A 27,458-nucleotide genomic window follows, 5' to 3' on the forward strand; every position below is an offset into this window, starting at 1 on the left:
ATAATGATGGCATTTGTTAAGCGCTTACTATGTATAGGCAAAGCACTGTTCTAAGCGCTGGGAGGGATACAGGGTGATCAAGTTGTCCCACGTGGGGCTCACAGTCTTAATCCCCATTTTACAGATGAAGGAACTGAGGCCCAGAGAAGTTACGTAAAAAAAAATAATAATAATGACATTTATTAAGCGCTTACGATAAGCAAAGCACTGTTCTAAGCGCTGGGGAGGTTACAAGGTGATCAGGTTTCCCCACAGGGGGGCTCACAGTCTTAATCCCCATTTTACAGATGAGGGAACTGAGGCCCAGAGAAGTGAAGTGAAAATAATAATAATAATGGCATTTATTAAGCACTTACTATAAGCAAAGCACTGTTCTAAGCTCTGGGGATGTTACAAGGTGATCAGGTTGCCCCACAGGGGGTCTCACAGTCTTAATCCCCATTTTACAGAGGAGGTAACTGAGGCTCTGAGAAGGGAAGTGACTTGCCCAAGGTCACACAGCAGACATGTGGTGCAGCCGGGATTCGAACCCATGACCTCCGACTCCAAAGCCCGGGCTCTTTCCACCGAGCCACGCTGCTTCTTCCAGTAAAGTTGAGCCTTAATTGTGTTCCAAGCCCCGTTCTAAAGAAGGTAAATCAGGTGTCCCACATGATGACTATGATGGTGATGGTATTTGTGAAGCGCTTACTGTGTGCCAAGCACTGTTCCAAGCGCTGGGGCGGTTACAAGGTGATCAGGTTGTCCCACGGGGGGCTCACAGGCTTCATCCCCATTTTCCAGATGAGGGAACTGAGGCCCAGAGAAGTGAGGCGACTTGCCCAAAGTCACACAGCTGACAGGTGGTAGACCCCCGGATTAGAACCCACGACCTGTGACTCCTCATCCCGGGCTCTTTCCACCAAGCCACGCTGCTTCCCTGGACTGGAGCAGTTGGTAGACACATTCCCAGCCCACAAGGAGCTTATAATAATAATAACAATAATAATAATAACAATAACAATAATAATAATAATAATAATAATAATAGCACTCCTCATCCCGGGCTCTTTCCACCAAGCCATGCTGCTTCCCTGGACTGGAGCAGTTGGTAGACACATTCCCAGCCCACAAGGAGCTTATAATAATAATAACAATAACAATAATAATAATAATAATAATAATAATAATAATAATAATAATAATAATAATAAATAGCACTCCTCATCCCGGGCTCTTTCCACCAAGCCACGCTGCTTCCCTGGACTGGAGCAGTTGGTAGACACATTCCCAGCCCACAAGGAGCTTATAATAATAATAATAATAATAATAACAATAATAATAATAATAATAATAATAATAATAATAATAATAGCATTTGTTAAGCACTTACTATGTGCCAAGCACTGTTCTAAGCACTGGGGGGGATACAGTGTGATCAAGTTGTCCCACGTGGGGCTCACAGTCTTAATCCCCGTTTTTACAGATGAGGTAACTGAGGCTCAGAGAATAATAATGTTGGTATTTGTTAAGCGCTTACTATGTTCAAAGCACCATTCGAAGCGCTGGGGAGGTTACAAGGTGATCAGGCTGTCCCACGGGGGGCTCACAGTCTTAATCCCCATTTTCCAGATGAGGGAACTGAGGCCCAGAGAAGTGAAGTGACTTGCCCAAAGTCACCCAGCTGACAATTGGCAGAGCCGGGGTTTGAACCCATGACCTCTGACTCCAAAGCCCGACTTGCCCAAGGTCACACAGCAGACTTGTGGTGGAGCTGGGATTCGAACCCGTAACCTCTGACTCCAAAGCCCGGGCTCTTTCCACTGAGCCACGCTGATCCAGAGCGGTAGACAGACATCCATAGAAATAGATAAATTACAGATATTCATTCAGTCGTATTTGTTGAGCACTTACTGTGTGCACAGCACTGTACTAAGCGCTTGGAAAGTACAATTCAGCAACAGATAGAGACGGTCCTTACCCAACAATGGATTCCGTGACTCAGTGGAAAGAGCCCGGGGTTTGGAGTCAGAGGTCAGGGGTTCAAATCCCGGCTCCGCCACTTGTCAGCTGGGTGACTTTGGGCAAGTCACTTCACTTCTCTGCGCCTCAGTTACCTCATCTGTAAAATGGGGATGAAGACTGTGAGCCCCACGTGGGACAACCTGATCACCTTGTAACCTCCCCAGCGCTTAGAACAGTGCTTTGCACATAGTAAGCTCTTAATAAATGCCATTATTATTATTATTATTATTATTATTATTATTATTATTATTATTATTATTATTTGGAGTCAGAGGTAATGGATTCAAATCCTGGCTCTGCCAACTGTCAGCTGTATGACTTTGGGCAAGTCACTTAACCTTCTCTGGGCCTCAGTTCCCTCATCTGTAAAATGGGTATTAAGACTGTGAGCCCCCCGTGGGACAACCTGATCACCTTGTACCCTCCCCAGCGCTTAGAACAGTGATTTGCACATTGTAAGCATTTAGTAAATGCCACCATTATCATTATTATTATTATTATTTGGAGTCAGAGGTCATGGGTTCAAATCCCGGCTCTGCCAACTGTCAGCTGTATGTCTTTGGGCAAGTCACTTCACTTCTCTGGGCCTCAGTTCCCTCATCTGTACTTAGTACAGTGCTCTGCACACAGTAAGCGCTTAATAAATATGATTGATGATTGATTGATTGATCGATCTGTAAAATGGGGATTAAAACTGTGAGCCCCCCCCGGGGACAACCTGATCACCTTGTAACCTCCCCAGCGCTTAGAACAGAGCTTTGCACATAGTAAGCACTTAACAAATGCCATTATCATTATTATTACTTAACTTCTCTGTGACTCAGTTCCCTCATCTGTAAAATGGGGATTAAGACTGAGAGTCCTCCCCCCTGCCCCACGTGGGACAACCTGATCACCTTGTAACCTCCCCAGCACTTAGAACAGTGCTTTGCACATAGTAAGCGCTTAATACATGCCATTATTATTATTATTATTGTTGTTATTATTTGGAGTCAGAGGTAATGGATTCAAATGCCGGCTCTGCCAACTGTCAGCTGGGTGACTTTGGGCAAGTCACTTAACCTTCTCTGGGCCTCAGTTCCCTCATCTGTAAAATCAATCAATCAATCAATCAATCAATCGTATTTATTGAGCGCTTACTATGTGCAGAGCACTGTACTAAGCGCTTGGGAAGCACAAATTGGCATCACATAGAGACAGTCCCTACCCAACAGTGGGCTCACAGTCTAAAAGGGGGAGACAGAGAACAGAACCAAACATACCAACAAAATAAAATAAGTAGGATAGAAATGTACAAGTAAAATAAATAAATAAATAGATGAACAGAGTAATAAATATGTACAACCATATATACATATATACAGGTGCTGTGGGGAAGGGAAGGAGGTAAGACGGGAGGATGGAGAGGGGGACGAGGGGGAGAGGAAAGAAGGGGCTCAGTCTGGGAAGGCCTCCTGGAGGAGGTGAGCTCTCAGCAGGGCCTTGAAGGGAGGAAGAGAGCGAGCTTGGCGGAGGGGCAGAGGGATTGGGGGCATTCCGGGCCCGGGGGAGGACAGGGGCCGGGGGTCGATGGCGGGACAGGCGAGAGCGAGGTACAGTGAGGAGATTAGTGGTGGAGGAGCGGAGGGTGCGCGCTGGGATGGAGAAGGACAGAAGGGAGGGGAGGGAGGAGGGGGCCAGGGGATGGATGGATGGATGGACAGCCTGGAAGCCCAGGGTGAGGAGTTTCTGCCTGATGCGCAGATTGATCGGTAGCCATTGGAGGTTTTTGAGGAGGGGAGTGATATGTCCAGAGCGTTTCTGGACAAAGACAATCCGGGCAGCAGCATGAAGTATGGATTGAAGTGGAGAGAGACACGAGGATGGGAGATCAGAGAGAAGGCTGATGCGGTAGTCCAGACGGGATAGGATGAGAGCTTGAATTAGCAGGGTAGCGGTTCGGATGGAGAGGAAAGGGCGGATCTTGGCAATGTTGCGGAGCTGAGACCGGCAGGTTTTGGTGACGGCTTGGATGTGAGGGGTGAATGAGAGAGCGGAGTCGAGGATGACACCAAGGTTGCGGGCTTGTGAGACGGGAAGGATGGTAGTGCCGTCAACAGAGATGGGAAAGTCAGGGAGAGGACAAGGTTTGGGAGGGAAGACAAGGAGCTCAGTCTTCGACATGTTGAGCTTTAGGTGGCGGGCGGACATCCAGATGGAGATGTCCTGAAGGCAGGAGGAGATGCGAGCCTGGAGGGAGGGGGAGAGAGCAGGGGCAGAGATGGAGATCTGGGTGTCATCAGCGTAGAGGTGATAGTTGAAGCCGTGGGAGCGAATGAGGTCACCAAGGGAGTGAGTGTAGATTGAGAACAGAAGGGGACCAAGCACTGAACCTTGGGGAACCCCCACAGTAAGAGGATGGGAGGGGGAGGAGGAGCCTGCAAAAGAGACTAAAATGGGTATTAAGACTGTGAGCCCCCCGTGGGACAATCTGATCACCTTGTAACCTCCCCAGCGCTTAGAACAGCGCTTTGCACAGAGTAAGTGCTTAATAAATCCCATTATTATTATTATTACTTCTCTGTGCCTCAGATCCCTCATCTGTAAAATGGGGATGAAGACTGTGAGCCCCCCCGGGGGGACAACCTGATCACCTTGTAACCTCCCCAGCACTTAGAACAGCGCTTTGCACAGAGTAAGTGCTTAATAAATCCCATTATTGTTATTATTACTTCTCTGTGCCTCAGATCCCTCATCTGCCAAATGGGGATGAAGACTGTGAGCCCCCCCCCCCGGGGACAACCTGATCACCTTGTAACCTCCCCAGCGCTTAGAACAGCGCTTTGCACTTCGTAAGCGCTTAATAAATGTCGTCATTATTATTATTATTATTATCATTTGGCTTTACCGGGTGGGGGGACAGTCCCAATCCGTAATCAATCGATCAGTCGTATTTACTGAGCGCTTACTGTGTGCAGAGCACTGTACTAAGCGCTTGGGAAGTAGAAGTCGGCAACATATAGAGACGGTCCCTACCCAACAGTGGGGCGTAATGCCGTGGATCGTTTGTTGGGGACCCTGGGTGGAAAGGAGGAAGGATCCCGGTGGTTAATGTCCCCCGTGTCGGGTCGCCTAGGTATTAGACGGCGCGGAGAGCCAGTTTTCCGGAATGCAGATGGGCCAGCTGCCGGACGAGGACACGGAGTCCGGCCCCGTGGACCCCGATGGAGCCGCAGAGCCCTTCGGGACCTCCTCCCTCGGTAGGTGGCTCGGAGCCCGCCCGCCCGCACAGAGCTTTTCCATTCCCTTCGGCCCACCGTTCATCCATTTGATCGTATTTATTGAGCGCCTGCTGTGTGCAGAGCACTGGACGAAGCGCGTGGGGAGTACAAGTTGGCAACATATTCATTCATTCAGTCGTATTTATGGAGCGCTTACTGTGTGCAGAGCACCGTATTAAGCGGGTGGGAAGTACAAGTTGGCAACATATTCATTCATTCAATCGTGTTTATTGAGCGCTTACTGTGTGCAGAGCACCGGACTAAGCGCTTGGGGAGTACAAGTTGGCAACGTATTCATTCATTCAATTGTATTTATTGAGCGCTTACTGTGTGCAGAGCACCAGACTAAGCACTTGGGAAGGACAAGTTGGCAACATATTCATTCATTCAGTCGTATTTATTGAGCGCTTACTGTGCGCAGAGCACCGGACTAAGCACTTGGGAAGGACAAGTTGGCAACATATTCATTCATTCAATCGTATTTATTGAGCGCTTACTGTGCGCAGAGCACCGGACTAAGCGCTTGGGAAGTACAGGTTGGCAACATATTCATTCATTCAATCGTATTAATTGAGCACTTACTGTGTGCAGAGCACCGCACTAAGCGCTTGGGAAGTACAAGTTGGCAACATATTCATTCATTCAGTCATATTTATTGAGCACTTACTGTGTGCAGAGCCCTGGACTAAGCGCGTGGGAAATAGAAGGTGGCAACATATTCATTCATTCAGTCGTATTTATTGAGCGCTTACTGTTTGCAGAGCACCGGACTAAGCACTTGGGAAGGACAAGTTGGCAACATATTCACTAATTCAGTCGTATTTATTGAGCGCTTACTGTGCGCAGAGCACCGGACTAAGCGCTTGGGAAGTACAGTTTGGCAACATATTCATTCATTTGATTGTATTTATTGAGTGCTTACTGTGTGCAGAGCACCGGACTAAGTGCTTGGGAAGGACAAGTTGGCAACATATTCATTCATTCAATCGTATTTAATTGAGCGCTTACTTTGTGCAGAGCACTGGACTAAGCACTTGGGAAGGACAAGTTGGCAACATATTCATTCATTCAATCATATTTATTGAGCACTTACTGTGTGCAGATCACTGAACTAAGCACTTGGGAAGTACAAGTTGGGAACATATTCATTCATTCAATTGTATTGAGCACTTACTGTGTGCAGAGCACCGGACTAAGCGCGTGGGGAGTACGAGTTGGCAACGTATTCATTCATTCAGTCGTATTTATGGAGCGCTTACTGTGTGCAGAGCACTGGACTAAGCGCTTGGGAAGTCCAAGTTGGCAACATATTCATTCATTCAATCGTATTTATGGAGCGCTTACTGTGTGCAGAGCACTGGACTAAGCGCTTGGGAAGTCCAAGTTGGCAACATATTCATTCATTCAATCGTATTTATTGAGCGCTTACTGTGTGCAGAGCACTGTACTAAGCGCTTGGGAAGTCCAAGTTGGCAACATCTAGAGACGGTCCCTACCCAACAGCGGGGTCGGAGTCTAGAAGGGGGAGACAGAGAACAAAACAAAACATATTAACAAAATAAAATAAATAGAAGAGATATGTACAAGTAAAATAAATCAATAAATAGAGTAATACATCCATACAAGCACAAAACCAAACATATTAACAAAATAAATAGAATAGATATGTACAAGTAAATCAATAGAGTAATAAATCCGTACAAGTACAAGTTGGCAACATATGCATTCATTCAATCGTATTCATTGAGCGCTTACTGTGTGCAGAGCACTGTACTAAGCGCTTGGGAAGTACGAATTGGCAACATATAGAGACGGTCCCTACCCAACAGTGGGCTCACAGTCTAAGAGGGGGAGACAGAGAACAAAACCAAACATACTAACAAAATAAAATAAATAGAATCGATATGTACAAGTAAAATAAATAGAGTAATAAATATGTACAAACATATATTCATATATACAGGTGCTGTGGGGAAGGGAAGGAGGTAAAATGGGTCAGATGGTGAGGGGATGTAATCGTACTTACTGAGCGCTTACTGTGTGCAGAGCACCGAACTAAGCGCGTGGGGAGTACAAGTTGGCAACGTATTCATTCATTCAATCAATCGTATTTATGGAGCGCTTACTGTGTGCAGAGCACCGGACTAAGCGCGTGGGAAATACAAGTTGGCAACATATTCATTCAGTCGTATTTATTGAGCGCTTACTGTGTGCAGAGCACCGGACTAAGCACTTGGGAAGTTCCCTCATCTGTAAAATGGGGATTAAGGCTGTGAGCCCCCGTGGGACAACCTGATCACCTAGTAACCTCCCCAGCCCTTAGAACAGCGCTTTCCACATAGTAAGCGCTTAATAAATGCTATTATTATTATTATTATTATTATTACAAGTTGGCAACATATTCATTCATTCAATCGTATTTATTGAGCACTTACTGTGTGCCGAGCACTGGACTGAACGCGTGGGAAATACAAGTTGGCAACATATTTATTCATTCAGTCGTATTTATGGAGCGCTTACTGTGTGCAGAGCGCTGTACTAAGCGCTTGGGAAGTACAAATTGGCAACGTATTCATTCAATCATATTTATTGAGTGCTTACTGTGTGCAGAGCACAGTACTAAGTGCTTGGGAAGTTACCTCATCTGTAAAATGGGGATTCAGGCTGAGTGTCCCATGAGGGACAACCTGATCACCTAGTAACCTCCCCAACACTTAGGACAGTGCTTTGCACATAGTAAGTGCTTAATAAATGCTATCATTATTATTATTATTATTACAAGTTGGCAACATATTCATTCATTCAATTGTATTTATTGAGCGCTTACTGTGTGCAGAGCACCGGACTAAGCACGTGGGAAGTACAAGTTGGCAACGTATTCATTCATTCAATCATATTTATTGAGTGCTTACTGTGTGCAGAGCGCTGTACTAAGCGCTTGGGAAGTCCAAGTTGGCAACATATTCATTCATTCAATCGTATTTATTGAGCTCTTACTGTGTGCAGAGCACTGTACTAAGCGCTTGGGAAGTCCAGGTTGGCAACATCTAGAGACGGTCCCTACCCAATTGCGGGATCACAGTCTAGAAGGGGGAGACAGAGAACAAAACAAAACATATTAACAAAATAAAATAAATAGAATAGATATGTACAAGTAAATTAAATCAATAAATTGAGTAATAAATCCGTACAAACACAAAACCAAACATATTAACAAAATAAAATAGATAGAATAGATATGTACAAGTAAAATAAATCGAGTAATAAATCCGTACAAACACAAAACCAAACATATGAACAAAATAAAATAAATAGAATAGATATGTACAAGTAAATTAAATCGAGTAATAAATCCGTACAAACACAAAACCAAACATATGAACAAAATAAAATAAATAGAAAGATATGTACAAGTAAATTAAATCAATAGAGTAATAAATCCGTACAAACACAAAACCAAACATATGAACAAAATAAAATAAATAGAATAGATATGTACAAGTAAATTAAATAAATAAATAGAGTAATAAATCCGTACAAACGTATATACAGGTGCTGTGGGGAAGGGAAGGAGGTAAGGCGGGGGGGATGGAGAGGGGGAGGAGGGGGCTCAGTCTGGGAAGGCCTCCTGGAGGAGGTGAGCTCTCAGTAGGGCCTTGAGCTCCCGCACAGTCGTTCGTCCATTCGGTCGTACTTATTATCATCACCATCATCAATCGTATTTATTGAGCGCTTACTATATGCAGAGCACTGTACTAAGCGCTTGGGAAGTACAAATTGTCAACATCTAGAGATGGTCCCTACCCAACAGTGGGCTCACAGTCTAAAAGGGGGAGACAGAGAACAAAACCAAACATACTAACAAAATAAACTAAAATAAGCACTTACTGCGTTGCAGAGCTCTGTCCTAAGCGCTCTAATGATAATGATCTTAATGATGATGGCATTTATTAAGTGCTTACTATGTGCAAAGCACTGTTCTAAGCACTGGGGAGGTTACAAAGGGATCCGGTTGTCCCACGGGGGGCTCACAGTCTTAATCCCCATTTTACAGATGAGGGAACTGAGGCCCAGAGAATTTAAGTGACTTGCCCAAAGTCACACAGCTGACAGTTGGCAGAGCCGGGATTTGAACCCACGACCTCTGACTCCAAAGCCCACGCTCTTTCCACTGAGCCATGCTGCTTCTCAAATATGACCTGATATCTAGTTTTAATCAGTATTTTGCAAGTTCAGTTTCAAAATACATGAAAATAGTTTAAATCTACAGCCCTGTGTAGCCTTGTTCTTTTACTATTATACCAAGTGCTTTTCTTCTATTCTTATTTAGTTTATTTGAACAGTTATATTTGGAGAAAGTCAGCTGTTCCGCCTGTTAATGCTGTTTATTGAATAAACTTGGGATCATCATTAAGGATCTTTCCCCCCGGCCCCCGTCAGCGACCCTCTCTCTACGTTGCCAACTTGGACTTCCCAAGCGCTTAGTACGGTGCTCGGCACACAGTAAGCGCTCAATACATACGATTGACTGATTGATTGATTGATTGGAAAGGACAAAGTGCTTTCTCCTCCGTGCAAACCGGCTTTATGGATCTTTCCCCCCGGCCCCCGTCAGCGACCCTCTCTCTACGTTGCCAACTTGGACTTCCCAAGCGCTTAGTACGGTGCTCTGCACACAGTAAGCGCTCAATAAATACGATTGATTGGTTGATTGATTGGAAAGGACAAAGTGCTTTCTCCTCCGTGCAAACCGGCTTTATGGATCTTTCCCCCCGGCCCCCGTCAGCGACCCTTTCTCTATGTTGCCAACTTGGACTTCCCAAGCGCTTAGTACGGTGCTCTGCACACAGTAAGCGCTCAATACATACGATTGATTGATTGATTGGAAAGGACAAAGTGCTTTCTCCTCCGTGCAAACCGGCTTTATGGATCTTTTCCCCCCCCACCCCCCGTCAGCGACCCGGAGTCCAAGGCCCGCGTCGACGGCGGCCGGCGTCCCGCAGCCCGACCCGCCGGGGCGCGGGGGCCACGGGCGCCGGCCCTCCGACGGCAGCGTGGACCGGCTGCTCCCCAGAGACGAGGCGCCGGACCCCGGGGACCCCGAAACCAAGGTCAGTCTCCCCCCCCCCCCCCCGCCGCGCCCGGCTCGGGCCCGCGGATGCTCCTCGCCGCCGAAGACCGCTAAGCCATGCGGATTTTCTCCCCGCCCTAGCCGTCCCGGATTCGGGGAGATATCGGACGCTGCGCCGACGGGAACTCGGCCCCTCTGGATCACTGCGTCCGGCTCCTCTCTGCCTCGTTTTTACTCACCGGGGAAAAAGGCGGTAAGTGGCGGCCGGGGCGCAGACGATCCTCTCTGCAATTAATAATAATAATAATAATAATAATAATAATAATAATAGGCATTTGTTAAGCGCTTACTATGTGCAGAGCACTGTTCTAAGCACTGGGGAGGTTACAAAGTGATCAGGTGGCCCCATGGCGGGGGCTCATACTCTTCATCCCCATTTTACAGATGAGGGAACTGAGGCCCAGAGAAGTGAAGCGACTTGCCCAGTGTCACACAGCTGACAAGTGGCGGAGGCGGGGTTTGAACCCGTGACCTCTGACTCCAAAGCCCGGCCTCTTTCCACTGAGCCACACTGCAGCGCTTAGAACAGTGCGTGGCACATAGTAATAATAATAATGATGGCATTTCTTAAGCGCTTACTGTGTGCAAAGCACTGTTCTAAGCGCTGCGGACGTTACAAGGTGATCAGGTTGTCCCACGTGGGGCTCACAGTTCTCAATCCCCGTTTTACAGGTGAGGTCACTGAGGCCCAGAGAAGTGAAGTGACTTGCCCAAGATCACACAGCAGACATGTGGCGGAGTCGGGATTTGAACCCATGACCTCGGACTCCAAAGCCCGGGCTCTTTCCACTGAGCCACGCTGCTTCTCTAATCAATCAATCAATTAATTAATCAATCAACCATATTAAGCGAGTGCTTACTGTGTGCAGAGCACTGTACTAAGCACTTGGGAAGTCCAAGTTGGCAACGTATAGAGACGGTCCCTACCCAACAATCTAAAATTAATCCCAGCCTCTGTCTTTCCCTCTAGACTGCGGGCTCATGGTGGGCGGGGGAGCTTCATCATCATCAATCGTATTTATTGAGCGCTTACTATGTGCAGAGCTTCAGACCAGGTCCGTTATACCATACAATTAATCAGTCAATCAGTCGTATTTATTGAGCGCTTACTGTGCAGAGGCACCACGCTCTGCACACATACGCACTCAAGAAGTACGATTGAATGAATGAATGAATGAATGAGTTCCTCTCCAGAATTAATCAATCAATCAATCAATCAATCATATTTATTGAGCGCTTACTGTGTGCATAGCACTGTACTAAGCGCTTGGGAAGTCCAAGTTGGCAACATATAGAGACCATCCCTACTCAACAATCTAAAATTAATCCCAGCCTCTGTATTTCCCTCTAGACTGCGGGCTCGCGGTGGGCGGGGGAGCTTCAGACCAGGTCCGTTATACCGTACAATTAGTCAGTCAATCAGTCAATCAATCGTATTTATTGAGCGCTTACTGTGCAGAGACACCGCGCTCTGCACACTTACGCACTCAAGAAGTACGATTGAATGAATGAATGAATGAATGAATGAATGAATGAGTTCCTCTCCGGAATCAATCAACCAATCAATTGTACTAATTGAGCGCTTACTGTGTGCAGATCACTGTACTAAGCGCTTGGGAAGTCCAAGTTGGCAACATATAGAGACAGTCCCTACCAAACAGTCTAAAATTAATCCCAGCCTCTGTCTTTCCCTCTAGACTGCGGGCTCGTGGTGGGTGGGGGAGCTTCAGACCAGGTCCGTTATACCGTACAATTAATCAGTCAATCAGTCGTATTTATTGAGCGCTTACTGTGCAGAGGCACCGCGCTCTGCACACATACGCACTCAAGAAGTACGATTGAGTGAATGAATGAATGAATGAATGAGTTCCTCTCAGGAACTAATCAATCAGTCGTATTTATTGAGCACTTACTGTGTGCAGAGCACTGTACTAAGCGCTTGGGAAGTCCAAGTTGGCAACATATAGAGACCGTCCCTACTCAACAGTCTAAAATTAATCCCAGCCTCTGTCTTTTCCCTCTAGACTGCGGGCTCGCGGTGGGCGGGGGAGCTTCAGACCAGGTCCGTTATACCGTACAATTAATCAGTCAATCAGTCAATCAATCGTATTTATTGAGCGCTTACTGTGCAGAGACACCGCGCTCTGCACACTTACGCACTCAAGAAGTACGATTGAATGAATGAATGAATGAATGAATGAGTTCCTCTCCGGAATCAATCAACCAATCAATTGTACTAATTGAGTGCTTACTGTGTGCAGAGCACTGTACTAAGCGCTTGGGAAGTCCAAGTTGGCAACATATAGAGACAGTCCCTACCAAACAGTCTAAAATTAATCCCAGCCTCTGTCTTTCCCTCTAGACTGCGGGCTCGTGGTGGGTGGGGGAGCTTCAGACCAGGTCCGTTATACCGTACAATTAATCAGTCAATCAGTCGTATTTATTGAGCGCTTACTGTGCAGAGGCACCGCGCTCTGCACACATACGCACTCAAGAAGTACGATTGAGTGAATGAATGAATGAATGAATGAGTTCCTCTCAGGAACTAATCAATCAGTCGTATTTATTGAGCACTTACTGTGTGCAGAGCACTGTACTAAGCGCTTGGGAAGTCCAAGTTGGCAACATATAGAGACCGTCCCTACTCAACAGTCTAAAATTAATCCCAGCCTCTGTCTTTTCCCTCTAGACTGCGGGCTCGCGGTGGGCGGGGGAGCTTCAGACCAGGTCCGTTATACCGTACAATTAATCAGTCAATCAGTCAATCAATCGTATTTATTGAGCGCTTACTGTGCAGAGACACCGCGCTCTGCACACTTACGCACTCAAGAAGTACGATTGAATGAATGAATGAATGAATGAATGAGTTCCTCTCCGGAATCAATCAACCAATCAATTGTACTAATTGAGTGCTTACTGTGTGCAGAGCACTGTACTAAGCGCTTGGGAAGTCCAAGTTGGCAACATATAGAGACAGTCCCTACCAAACAGTCTAAAATTAATCCCAGCCTCTGTCTTTCCCTCTAGACTGCGGGCTCGTGGTGGGTGGGGGAGCTTCAGACCAGGTCCGTTATACCGTACAATTAATCAGTCAATCAGTCGTATTTATTGAGCGCTTACTGTGCAGAGGCACCGCGCTCTGCACACATACGCACTCAAGAAGTACGATTGAGTGAATGAATGAATGAATGAATGAGTTCCTCTCAGGAACTAATCAATCAGTCGTATTTATTGAGCACTTACTGTGTGCAGAGCACTGTACTAAGCGCTTGGGAAGTCCAAGTTGGCAACATATAGAGACCGTCCCTACTCAACAGTCTAAAATTAATCCCAGCCTCTGTCTTTTCCCTCTAGACTGCGGGCTCGCGGTGGGCGGGGGAGCTTCAGACCAGGTCCGTTATACCGTACAATTAATCAGTCAATCAGTCAATCAATCGTATTTATTGAGCGCTTACTGTGCAGAGACACCGCGCTCTGCACACTTACGCACTCAAGAAGTACGATTGAATGAATGAATGAATGAATGAATGAGTTCCTCTCCGGAATCAATCAACCAATCAATTGTACTAATTGAGTGCTTACTGTGTGCAGAGCACTGTACTAAGCGCTTGGGAAGTCCAAGTTGGCAACATATAGAGACAGTCCCTACCAAACAGTCTAAAATTAATCCCAGCCTCTGTCTTTCCCTCTAGACTGCGGGCTCGTGGTGGGTGGGGGAGCTTCAGACCAGGTCCGTTATACCGTACAATTAATCAGTCAATCAGTCGTATTTATTGAGCGCTTACTGTGCAGAGGCACCGCGCTCTGCACACATACGCACTCAAGAAGTACGATTGAGTGAATGAATGAATGAATGAATGAGTTCCTCTCAGGAACTAATCAATCAGTCGTATTTATTGAGCACTTACTGTGTGCAGAGCACTGTACTAAGCGCTTGGGAAGTCCAAGTTGGCAACATATAGAGACCGTCCCTACTCAACAGTCTAAAATTAATCCCAGCCTCTGTCTTTTCCCTCTAGACTGCGGGCTCGCGGTGGGCGGGGGAGCTTCAGACCAGGTCCGTTATACCGTACAATTAATCAGTCAATCAATCGTATTTATTGAGCGCTTACTGTGCAGAGGCACCGCGCTCTGCACACATACGCCCTCAAGAAGTACGATTGAATGAATGAATGAATGAATGGAATTCCTCTCCGGAATCAATCAATCAATCAATCAGTTGTATTTATTGAGCGGTTACTGTGTGCAGAGCACTGTACTAAGTGCTTGGGAAGTCCAAGTTGGCAACATCTAGAGACGGTCCCTGCCCAACAGCGGGCTCACAGTCTAGAAGGGGGAGACAGAGAACAAAACCAAACATATTAACAAAATAAAATAAATAGCATAGATATGTACAAGTAATCCCAGCCACTGTCTTTCCCTCTAGACTGCAGGCTCGTGGTGGGCGGGGGAACTTCAGACCAGGTCCGTTATACCATACAATTAATCAGTCAATCAGTCGTATTTATTGAGCGCTTACTGTGTGCAGAGCGTGGTGCTCTGCACACAGTACGCACTCAAGAAGTACGATTGAATGGATGAATGAATGAGTTCGTCTCCGGAATCAATCAATCGTATTTATTGAGCGCTTACTGTGTGCAGAGCACTGTACTAAGCGCTTGGGAAGTCCAAGTTGGCAACATATAGAGACAGTCCCTACCCAACAGCGGGCTCACAGTCTAGAAGGGGGAGACGGACAACAAAACCAAACATATGAACAAAATAAAATAAATAGAATAGATATGCACAAGTAATCCCAGCCTCTGTCTTTCCCTCTAGACTGCAGGCTCGTGGTGGGCGGGGGATCTTTAGAACAGGTCTGTTATACCGAACAATCAATCAATCAATCAATTGTATTTATTGAGCGCTTACTGTGTGCAGAGCGCGGCGCTCCACACACAGTACGCACTCAAAAGTACGACTGAATGGATGAATGAGTGAGTTCCTCTCTGGAATCAATCAATCAATCAGTCGTATTTATTGAGCGCTTACTGTGTGCAGAGCACTGTACTAAGCGCTTGGGAAGTCCAAGTTGGCAACATATAGAGACAGTCCCTACCCAACAGTCTAAAATTAATCCCAGCCTCTGTCTTTCCCTCTAGACTGTGGGCTCGTGGTGGGCGGGGGAACTTCAGATCAGGTCTGTTATACTGTACAATCAATCAATAGTATTTATTGAGCGCTTACTGTGTGCAGAGCAGGGTGCTCCGCACACAGTACGCACTCAAGAAGTACGATTGAATGGATGAATGAATGAGTTCCTCTCCGGAATTAATCAATCAATCAGTTGTATTTATTGAGTGCTTACTGTGTGCAGAGCACTGTACTAAGCGCTTGGGAAGACCAAGTTGGCAACATAGAGAGATGGTCCCTACCCAACAGTGGGCTCACAGTCTAGATGCCCCTGGCGGGGTGGGGGTGGGGGGGGTAACCTCTATTTTCTTCATTCATTCAATCGTATTTATTAAGCGCTTACTGTGTGCAGAGCACTGTACTAAACGCTTGGGAAGTCCAAGTTGGCAACGTATAGAGACGGTCCCTACCCATTCTCGGAATGTGCCAGGCAATTTATTGATAACAATAATAATAATAATGGCATTTATTAAGCACTTACTATGTGCAAAGCACTGTTCTAAGCGCTGGGGAGGTTACAAGGTGATCAGGTTGTCCCACATGGGGCTCATGGTCTTCATCCCATCTTACAGATGAGGGAACTGAGGCCCAGAGAAGTGAAGTGACCTGCCCAAAGTCACACAGCTGACAATACGATTGAATGAATGAATGCTCTTCTGGTTCTTGAAGATGAACCTCCTTCCCCTCCCCACAGCATTTGCATATATATTTGTACAGATTTGTTACTCTGATTTATTTGTACATATTTACTATTCTATTTATTTTGGTAATGATGTGCATCTAGCTTTTAATTCTGTTTGTTCTATTTTGACACCCGTCTTCATGATTTGTTTTTGTTGTCTGTCTCCCCCTTCTAGACTGTGAGCCCACTGTTGGGTAGGGACCGTCTCTATCTGTTGCCGAATTGTACTTCCCAAGCGCTTAGTCCAGTGCTCTGCACACAGTAAGCGCTCAATAAATACGATTGAATGAATGAATGAATGCATTTGCTTGTATCTACCGCAGCACGTAGTACAGTGCTTGGCACATAGTAAGTGCTTAACAAATGCCATAATTATTATTAGTCATTCAGTCATCAGTGTCCAGCACTTAGTACAGTGCCCAGCGCTTACATGGCTCAGTGGAAAGAGCCCGGGCTTTGGAGTCAGACTGGGTCATGGGTTCAAATCCCGGCTCCACCAGTTGTCAGCTGTGTGACTTTGGGCAAGTCACTTCACTTCTCTGGGCCTCAGTTCCCTCATCTGTAAAATGGGGATTATGACTGTGAGCCCCCCGTGAGACAACCTGATCGCCTTGTAACCTTCCCAGCGCTTAGAACAGTGCTTTGCACACAGTAAGTGCTTAATAAATGCCATTATTGTTATTATTGTTATCAATAAATTGCCTGGCACATAATAAGCGTTTAATAAGGAGCATGGCTCAGTGGAAAGAGCCCGGGCTTGGGAGTCAGGGGTTGTGGGTTCTAATCCCGGCCCCGCCACTTGGCTGCTGTGTGATTTTGGGCAAGTTGCTTCACTTCTCTGGGCCTCAGTTCCCTCATCTGTAAAATGGGGATTGAGACTGTGAGCCCCACATGGGACAGGGACAGTGTCCAACTCGATTTGCTTGTATCTACCACAATGCTTAGTACAGTGCCTGGCACATAGTAAGTGCTTAACAAATAATAATAATGAAGGCATGCATTAAGCGCTTACTATGTGCAGAGCACTGTTCTAAGCCCTGGAGAGGTTATAGGGTGATCAGGTTGTCCCACGGGGGGCTCACAGTCTTAATCCCCATTTTACAGACGAGGGAACTGAGGCACAGAGAAGTGTAGTGACTTGCCCAAAGTCACACTGCTGACAAGTGGCGGAGCCGGGATTTGAACCCACGACCTCTGACTCCAAAGCCCGGGCTCTTTCCACTGAGCCACGCTGCTTCAAATGCCATAAGTATTATTAGAGAAGCAGCGTGGCTCAGTGGAAAGAGCCCGGGCTTTGGAGTCAGAGGTCGTGGGTTCAAATCCCGGCTCCGCCAGTTCTGTGTGCCTCTGTGCCTCAGTTACCTCATCTGTAAAATGGGGGTTAAGGCTGTGAGCCCCCCGATAACCTTGTAACCTTCCTAGCGCTTAGAACAGTGCTTCTCACATAGGAAGCGCTTAATAAATGCCATCATCATTATTATTATTAGTCATTCAGTCATCAGTGTCCAGCACTTAGTACTATGCCCAGTGCTTAATAAAGTACCTGGCACATAGTAAGCGTTTAATAAATGATGATGATGATGGCATTTGTTAAGCGCTTACTATGTGCAAAGCACTGTTCTAAGCGCTGGGGGGATACAAGGTGATCAGGTTGTCCCGCATGGGGCCCACAGGCTTCATCCCCATTTTACAGATGAGGTAACGGAGGCTCCGAGAAGTTAAGTGACTTGCCCAAGGTCACACAAAATACCATCATCATTATTTATTGAGCTCTACTGTGTACTATTCAGCGCTTGGGCGAGTACAGTAGAACAACAAACAGACACAATTCCCTGCTCCCAACAAACTCATGGTTGGGATGAGGAAACCTGCCTCGGCATGGCATTTGGTTCATTCATTCATTCATTCAGTTCATTCAGTTGTATTTATTGAGCGCTTACTGTGTGCAGAGCACTGTACTAAGCGCTTGGGAAGTACAAGTCAGTAACATATAGAGACGGTCCCTGCCTAACAACGGGCTCACAGTCGAGAAGGGAGAGACAGACAACAAAACAAAACATGTGGACGGGTGTCAAGTCATCAGAATAAATAGAAGTAAAGCTAGATGCACAGCATTAAGAAAATGAATAGAATAGTAAATATGTACAAGTAAAATGGAGTAATAAATCTGTACAAACAGAGAAGCAGCGTGGCTCAATGGAAAGGGCACGGACTTTGGAGTCAGAGGTCATGGGTTCAAATCCCAGCTCTGCTACTTGTCAGCTGTGTGACTTTGGGCAAGTCACTTCACTTCTCTGGGCCTCAGTTACCTCATCTGTAAAATGCGGATTAAGACTGTGAGAGCCCCCTTGGGACAACCTGATCACCTTGTTACCTCCCTGGTTCTTAGAACAGTGCTTTGCACATAGTAAGTGCTTAATAAATGCTATTATTATTATTATTATTACAAACATATTCATTCATTCAATCGTATTTATTGAGCACTTACTGTGTGCAGAGCACTGTACTAAGCGCTTGGGAAGTCCACGTTGGCAACATATAGAGACGGTCCCTACCCAACAGTGGGCTCACAGTCTAGAAGGGGGAGACAGACAACAAAAAAAAGCATATTAACAAAATAAAATAAATAGAATAGATGTGTACAAGTAAATTAAATAAATAGAGTAATAAATCTGTGTGAATGTATATATGGGTGCTGTGGGGAGGGGAAGGAGGTAGGGCAGAGGTGGGATGGGGAGGGGGAGAGGAAGGAGGGGGCTCAGTGTGGGAAGGCCTCCCGGAGGAGGTGAGCTCTCAGTAGGGCTTTGAAGGGAGGAATAATAATAATAATAACAATAATAATAATAATAATTGGCATTTGTTAAGTGCTTACTATGTGCAAAGCACTGTTCTAAGCGCTGGGGAGGATAAAGCGTGATCCGGTTGTCCCACAGGGGGCTCACAGTCTTAATCCCCATTTTACGGATGAGGTAACTCAGGCCCAGAGAAGTTAAGTGACTTGCCCAAGATCACACAGCAGCCAGGTGGCGGAGTCGGGATTCGAACCCATGACCTCTGACTCCAAAGCCCAGGCTCTTTCCACTGAGCCACGCTGCTAAGAGAGTTAGTTTGGCGGATGGGCAGAGGGAGGGCATTCCGGGCCGGGGGGAGGCCGGGGGCCGACGGCGGGACGGGCGAGAACGAGGCCTAACGGTGAGGGTGAACCGAGAGTTCCTCGTGGCGGAGGGGAAGGGGGAAATGTCAATCAATCAATCAATCAATCAATCGTATTTATTGAGCGCTTACTATGTGCAGAGCACTGTACTAAGCGCTTGGGAAGTACAAATTGGCATCACATAGAGACAGTCCCTACCCAACAGTGGGCTCACAGTCTAAAAGGGGGAGACAGAGAACAGAACCAAACATACCAACAAAATAAAATAAGTAGGATAGAAATGTACAAGTAAAATAAATAAATAAATAAATAGAGTAATAAATCTGTACAACCATATATACATATATACAGGTGCTGAAGGGAAGGAGGTAAGACGGGGGGATGGAGAGGGGGGCGAGGGGGAGAGGAAAGAAGGGGCTCAGTCTGGGAAGGCCTCCTGGAGGAGGTGAGCTCTCAGCAGGACCTTGAAGGGAGGAAGAGAGCGAGCTTGGCGGAGGGGCAGAGGGATTGGGGGCATTCCGGGCCCGCGGGATGACGTGGGCCGGGGGTCGATGGTGGGACAGGCGAGAGCGAGGTACGGTGAGGAGATTAGCGGCGGAGGAGCGGAGGGTGCGCGCTGGGATGGAGAAGGACAGAAGGGAGGGGAGGGAGGAGGGGGCGAGGCTCTTTCCCCCCAACGAAATGTCGGCTCTTTCCCCCCAATGAAAACGCGAAGCGGGACGTGAGCCCGGCGTTTGTGTCTTTGCAGCGTTAGTGCCAGACAGAGAAGTCCGAGTCAGCGTGAAAGCTCTGGCCGTGAGCTGCGTCGGCGCCGCCGTGGCCCTTCACCCCGAATCTTTCTTCAGCACGCTGTACAGAACGCCGCCGGACAGCTCGGGGGCCGCCCAACCGCCTGGTGAGTCGCCGGGGACACCGCTCAGCTCCGTCCTTTTCCCCTTTCCCGTGGGGACTGTTGTCCCAACCCTGAATCAATCAATCGTCTTTATTGAGCGCTTACTGTGTGCAGAGCACTGGACTAAGCGCTTGGGAAGTCCAAGTTGGCAACATCTAGAGACGGTCCCTACCCAACAGTGGGCTCACAGTCTGAAAAGGGGGAGACAGAGAACACAACCAAGCATATTAACAAAATAAAATAAATAGAATAGATATGTACAAGTAAAATAAATAAATAAATAGAGTAATAAATCTGTACAAACATATATACATATATATACATATAAGCATATATATATATACATATATACTCTCTCCCCCTCATCCCCCTCTCCATCCCCCCATCTTACCTCCCTCCCTTCCCCACAGCACTTGTATATATGTATATATTTTTGTACATATTTTTTTTACTCTATATAATTTATTTCTACATATCTATTCTATTTTATTTTGTTAGTATGTTTGGTTTTGTTCTCTGTCTCCCCCTTTTAGACTGTGAGCCCACTGTTGGGTAGGGACTGTCTCTAGATGTGGCCAACTTGTACTTCCCAAGCGCTTAGTCCAGTGCTCTGCACATAGTAAGCGCTCAATAAATACAATTGATGATGATGATGATATACAGGTGTTGTGGGGAAGGGAAGGAGGTAGGGCGGGGGGATGGGGGATGGCTCACAGTCTAGAAGGGGGAGACAGAGAACCAAACCAAACATATTAACAAAATAAATAGAATAGAATGAATCTTGGCATCTCACTGGTGGGAGAGTAAGGGGTGGCATTTTCGAAGTCAAAACTTTTCCAACAATTGTCTTTAGGGATTAAAAAAAACAACTGAGCCCTCTTATTTTTTGAAGTGGTCAGAGTAGTCTGCACTCATTCATTCAATCATATTTATTGAGCGCTTACTGTGTGCAGAGCACTGGACTAAGCGCTTGGGAAGTCCAAGTCGGCAACAGATAGAGGCGGTCCCTACCCAACAGCGGGCAGAGAGCGAGACAATGGAAATTGGAAATACTGTCAGCACAGTTTATACACAGTTCCTTTTTAAAGAAAAGGTCATCTTTCTCTTGGGGAAAAAATTAAGGGGGCTAAGAGAACTAGCCAAATTTGCTCAATGAATTGTTCTCTCACCCACCATTCCTTCATTCATTCATTCAATCGTATTTATTGAGCGCTTACTCTGTGCAGAGCACTGTACTAAGAGCCTGGGAAGTCCAAGTCGGCAGCATATAGAGGCGGTCCCTACCCAACAGCGGGCAGAGAGCGAGACAATGGAAATCGGAAACACTGTCAGCACAGTTTATACACAGTTCCTTTTTAAAGAAAAGGTCATCTTTCTCTTGGGAAAATACTAAGGGGGCTAAGAGAACTAGCCAAATTTGCTCAATGAATTATTCTCTCACCCACCATTCATTCATTCGTATTTATTGAGTGCTTGTTATGTGCAGAGCACTGTACTAAGCGCTTGGGAAGTCCAAGTCGGCGACATATAGAGACGGTCCCTACCCAACAGTGGGCAGAGAGCGAGACAATGGAAATTGGAAACACTCTCAGCATAGTTTATACACAGTTCCTTTTTAAAGAAAAGGTCATCTTTCTCTTGGGAAAATACTAAGGGGGCTAAGAGAACTAGCAAAATTTGCTCAATGAATTGTTCTCTCACCCACCATTCCTTCATTCATTCATTCAGTCGTATTTATTGAGCGCTTACTGTGTGCAGAGCACTGTACTAAGCGCTTGGGAAGTACAAGTCGGCAACATATAGAGGTGGTCTCTACCCAATAGTGGGCAGAGAGCAAGACAATGGAAATTTGAAACACTGTCAGCATAGTTTATACACAGTTCCTTTTTAAAGAAAAGGTCATCTTACTCTTGGGGAAAAACTAAGGGGACTAAGAGAACTAGCAAAATTTGCTCAGTGAATTGTTCTCTCACCCACCATTCATTCATTTGTATTTATTGAGCGCTTACTGTGTGCAGAGCACTGTACTAAGCGCTTGGGAAGTACAAGTCGGCAACATATAGAGGGGTCCCTACCCAACAGCGGGCAGAGAGCGAGACAATGGAAATTGGAAACACTGTCAGCACAGTTTATACACAGTTCTTTTTTAAAGAAAAGGTCATCTTTCTCTTGGGGAAAAACTAAGGGGGCTAAGAGAACTAGCAAAATTTGCTCAATGAATTGTTCTCTCACCCACCATTCATTCATTCGTATTTATTGAGCGCTTACTGTGTGCAGAGCACTGTACTAAGCGCTTGGGAAGTACAAGTCGGCGACATATAGAGGCGGTCCCTACCCAACAGCGGGCAGAGAGCGAGACAATGGAAATTGGAAACACTGTCAGCACAGTTTATACACAGTTCTTTTTTAAAGAAAAGGTCATCTTTCTCTTGGGGAAAAACTAAGGGGGCTAAGAGAACTAGCAAAATTTGCTCAATGAATTGTTCTCTCACCCACCATTCATTCATTCGTATTTATTGAGCGCTTACTGTGTGCAGAGCACTGTACTAAGCGCTTGGGAAGTACAAGTCGGCGACATATAGAGGCGGTCCCTACCCAACAGCGGGCAGAGAGCGAGACAATGGAAATTGGAAACACTGTCAGCATAGTTTATACACAGTTCCTTTTTAAAGAAAAGGTCATCTTACTCTTGGGGAAAAACTAAGGGGGCTAAGAGAACTAGCCAAATTTGCTCAGTGAATTGTTCTCTCACCCACCATTCATTCATTCGTATTTATTGAGCGCTTATTGTGTGCAGAGCACTGGACTAAGCGCTTGGGAAGTCCAGGTCGGCGACATATAGAGGCGGTCCCTACCCAACAACGGGCTCACCGTCTAGAAGGGGGTGACAGATGACAAAACAAAACATGTAGATAGGTGTCACAGTCGTCAGAACAAATAGAATTAAAGCTAGATGCACATCATTCACAAAATAAATAGAATAGTAAATATGTGCAAGTAAAATCAATAGAGTAATAAATCTGTCCAAACATCTATACAGGGGCTTTGGAGAGGGGAAGGAGGGAGGGCGAGGGGATTATTATCATTAGTATTTATATTAATGTCTGTCCATCTGTCACTTATTTATCTACTTATTTATATTAATGTCTGGCCATGTGTCCTTCATTTATCTACTTATTCATTGATATTAATATCTGTCCATCTGTCATTTAATGTCTGTCCATGTGTCATTCATTTTTCTACTTATTCATTTATACTAATGTCTGTCCGTCATTTAATGTCTGTCCGTGTGTCATTCATTTATCTCCTAGACTGTGAGCCCACTGTTGGGTAGGGACCGTCTCTATATGTTGCCAGCTTGTATTTCCCAAGCGCTTAGTACAGTGCTCTGCACACAGTAAGCGCCCAATAAATACGATTGAATGAATGAATGGGGAGGAGGAGAGGAAAAAGGGGGCTCAGTCTGGGGTAATAAAGCCACCAGCATGGCTTTATTCAGTTTGGGAGCCACACGCTTTGCTGAATGAATTGTGGTTTGCTTAGTGAACTGTTCTCTAACCCAGCGATATGACTTTATCATATCACTCATTCATTCAGTCGTATTTATTGAGCACTTACTGTGCAGAGCACTGTACTGAGCGCCTGGAAAGTACAGTTTGGCAACAGATAGAGACATTCCCTACCAAACAACGGGCTCACGGACTAGAAGGGGGAGACACAACAAAACAAAACAGTATTCCTTGCGGGAGCGAACCGCTTCCCCAGGGATTAGGTACTGATTTTGCCCGAATTCAGGGTGTGCATTTGCGAGTAATACTACATTTAGAGAAGCAGCATGGCTCAGTGGAACTTGTACTTCCCAAGCACTTAGTACAGTGCTCTGCACACAGTAAGCGCTCAATAAATACGATTGATTGATTGGAAAGAGCCCGGCCTTTGGAGTCAGAGGTCGTGGGTTCAAATCCCGGCTCCGCCACTTGTCAGCTGTGTGACTTTGGGCAAGTCACTGAATTTCTCTGGGCCTCAGTTCCCTCATCTGGAAAATGGGGATTAAGACCGCGAGCCCCCCCGTGGGACAACCTGATCACCTTGTAACCTCCCCAGCGCTTGGAACATTCATTCATTCTTTCAGTCGTATTTATTGAGGGCTTACTGTGTGCAGAGCACTGGACTAAGCGCTTGGGAAGTCCAAGTTGGCAACATATAGAGACGGTCCCTGCCTGACAGCGGGCTCACAGTCTAGACAGACAACAAAACAAAACATATTAACAAAATAAAATAAATATGTACAAATAAGAGTAATAAATACGTACAAACATATATACATATATACAGGTGCTGTGAGGAGGGGAAGGAGGTAAGGTGGGGGATGAGGAGGGGGAGAACAGTGCTTTGCACATAGTAAGCACTTAATAAATGCTATCATTATTATTATTAGTATTATTTATAAAACCCACATCTTAAACTGCCCTCATCGTTACATTTATGAAAATGTACGGCCTTCCCAATAACTCCGGCATGAGCCGCCAGCGTCCGGCTCGACCTCATTAGATCCCTGGAAGAAATAACAGCCTCAATCATTTTGAGCACAATTCATTTTCCCAGAGGAGCAGTACGTGTCTGACATCTTAAGCTACATCGACCACGGAGACCCACAAATCAGAGGAGCCACTTCTATTTTATGCGGGACCATCGTCTACTCCATTCTCAACAAGTCGCGGTTCGATGCGGAGAGCTGGCTGGCTTGGGTCAGGAGTTCGACAGGTAAAAGCGGCTTCTCCCGCGGCGACGTCCCCCTCGGATTGCTTCGCGAGGCTCCCCGAAATTCCTTACGATTTGGCGTTTCCTCTTCCCTCTCCCATCAGGAAATGGCTTTTCTCTGGTCGACTGCATTCCTTTGCTGCAGAAAAGTCTGAAAGACGAATCCTCGGTTACCTGTAAGCTGGCGTGCAGCGCCGTAAGGGTGAGTATACGTATTTTCCGAGTTTATTTACGGTCTCGGGACTCGGCTACCGTCGTGTCTGGGAAATGAGAGGTGCTGGGTAGAAGAAAATCCCATTTCGACACCCAGTAAACGAGAAGCAGCGTGCTCATCAATCAATCAGTCAATCAGTCGTATTTATTGAGCGCTTACGGTGTGCAGAGCACTGTACTAAGCGCTTGGGAAGTCCAAGTTGGCAACATATAGAGACAGTCCCTACCCAACAGCGGGCTCACAGTCTAAAAGACTGCTCATGTGGATAGAGCGTGGGCCCGGGCGTCAGAAGGACCTGGGTTCTAATCCCGGCTCCGCCTGCTCTGTGACCGTGGGCAAGTCGCTTCACTTCTCTGGGCCTCAGTTACCTCTTCTGTAATAACGGGAATGAAGACTGTGAGTCCCATTTGGGACGGGGACTGTGTCCACCCTGATTATCTTGTATCTACCCCGGCGGATTAGTACAGTGCCTGGCATGTAGTAAGCATTCATTCAATCGTATTTATTGAGCGCTTACTGTGTGCAGAGCACTGTACTAAGCGCTTGGGAAGTCCAAGTTGGCAACATCTAGAGACGGTCCCTACCCAACAGTGGGCTCACAGTCTAAAAGGGGGAGACGGAGAACAAAACCAAACGTACTAACAAAATAAAATAAATAGAATAGATATGTACAAGTAAAATAAATAGAGTAATTAATCTGTACAAACATATATACATATACACAGGTGCTGTGGGGAAGGGAAGGAGGTAAGATGGGGGTCGGCGGGGGAACTGGGGGCTTACATGTCTGCTGTGTGACCCTGGGCAAGTCACTTCACTTCTCTGGGCCTCAGTTCCCTCATCTGGAAAATGGGGATTAAGACTGTGAGCCCCATGTGGGACAACCTCATCTCCTTGTATTCCCCCCAGCGCTTAGAACAGTGCTATGCCCATAGTAAATGCTTAACAAATACCAACAATATATAATATAATTACATATTATATATTATATTATATCATATATTACAATATACAATATAATATAATATAATATATAATATAATACATTGTATGTATGATATAAATATATAATATAATATAATACAATATTATATGCAATATTATGTTATATATTATAATATATTATATATAATATATTGCATATACGATATAAATATATAATATAATATATACAGTATATATAGTATATATATAATATATATAATAATATATATATTATATATATAATATATAATATATGTATATATAATATATACAATATATAATATAAAATATAATATAATATAATATATGTTATAATATATGATATAATTTATGATATATTATATATAATTATATATCCAAGTTTGCGTGTGGAATGTGTCGCCATTCTAAACGCTGAAATCGCTTTTTCTTTCAGCACTGTGTCATGAGTTTATGCAACAGCAGCTACAGCGAACTCGGCTTGCAGTTGATCATCGACGTCCTGACCCTCAGCCACAGTTCCTACTGGCTGGTCCGGACGGAGCTTTTGGAAACGCTGGCAGAAATTGACTTTAGGTGAGTGAGCTTGGATTTAAGCGCTTAGTACAGTGCTCTGCACACAGTAAGCGCTCAATAAATACGATTGACGATGATTTCCCTTTTCATCCGCCCAGTCGTATTTACTGAGCACCTCGTGTGTGCGGAGAACAACGCTAAGCGCTCGGGAGAGAGCGATGCAACAGTGAACGGTGACATTCCCTGCCCGCAGTGAGCTCACGGTCAGGATGCAGGGAGGCAGACGTCGATGAAAATAAATAAGATGACAGATATGGACGTTCGTGGTGTGGGGCTGGGACGAGGGGAAGCGCAAGGAGGGCAAGTCATGGTGATGCAGAAGGGAGAGGGAGATGAGGAAAAGTGGGTTTTAGTCTGGGAAGGCCTCTTGGAGGAGATGGGCCTTCAGTAAGGCTTTGGAGACGGGAAGAATCTGTCGGATTTGAGGAGGGACGGCATTCCAGGCCCGAGACCTTCTTCCCTTGTCCTCGAGCAGTTTACCTGGAGAATAATAATAATAATAATGGCATTTTATTCAGCGCTTACTACGTACAAAGCACGCTTCGAAGCGCTGGGGAGGATACAAGGTACTCAGGTGGTCCCACGGGGGGCTCACAGTCTCCATCCCCCTTTTCCAGATGAGGGATCCGAGGCCCAGAGCAGTGAAGTG

At 45.8% G+C, this 27,458-nt stretch overlaps 1 protein-coding gene across 1 annotated transcript in view; it reads left to right on the plus strand.

Moving 5' to 3' along the window:
* Nucleotides 1–27,458, plus strand: part of HTT (huntingtin) — a 378,122-nt gene that overhangs the window by 98,823 nt on the left and 251,841 nt on the right. The window contains exons 13-19 of the mRNA XM_038744544.1: nucleotides 5,120–5,243; nucleotides 10,221–10,375; nucleotides 10,477–10,588; nucleotides 20,152–20,298; nucleotides 24,901–25,059; nucleotides 25,161–25,258; nucleotides 26,670–26,809. Coding sequence (XP_038600472.1) covers nucleotides 5,120–5,243; nucleotides 10,221–10,375; nucleotides 10,477–10,588; nucleotides 20,152–20,298; nucleotides 24,901–25,059; nucleotides 25,161–25,258; nucleotides 26,670–26,809 — 935 coding nt within the window. The remainder of the gene's footprint in view (nucleotides 1–5,119; nucleotides 5,244–10,220; nucleotides 10,376–10,476; nucleotides 10,589–20,151; nucleotides 20,299–24,900; nucleotides 25,060–25,160; nucleotides 25,259–26,669; nucleotides 26,810–27,458) is intronic.

This window comes from Tachyglossus aculeatus, chromosome 4 (assembly GCF_015852505.1).
Source record: "Tachyglossus aculeatus isolate mTacAcu1 chromosome 4, mTacAcu1.pri, whole genome shotgun sequence".
Classification (NCBI taxonomy): domain Eukaryota; kingdom Metazoa; phylum Chordata; class Mammalia; order Monotremata; family Tachyglossidae; genus Tachyglossus; species Tachyglossus aculeatus.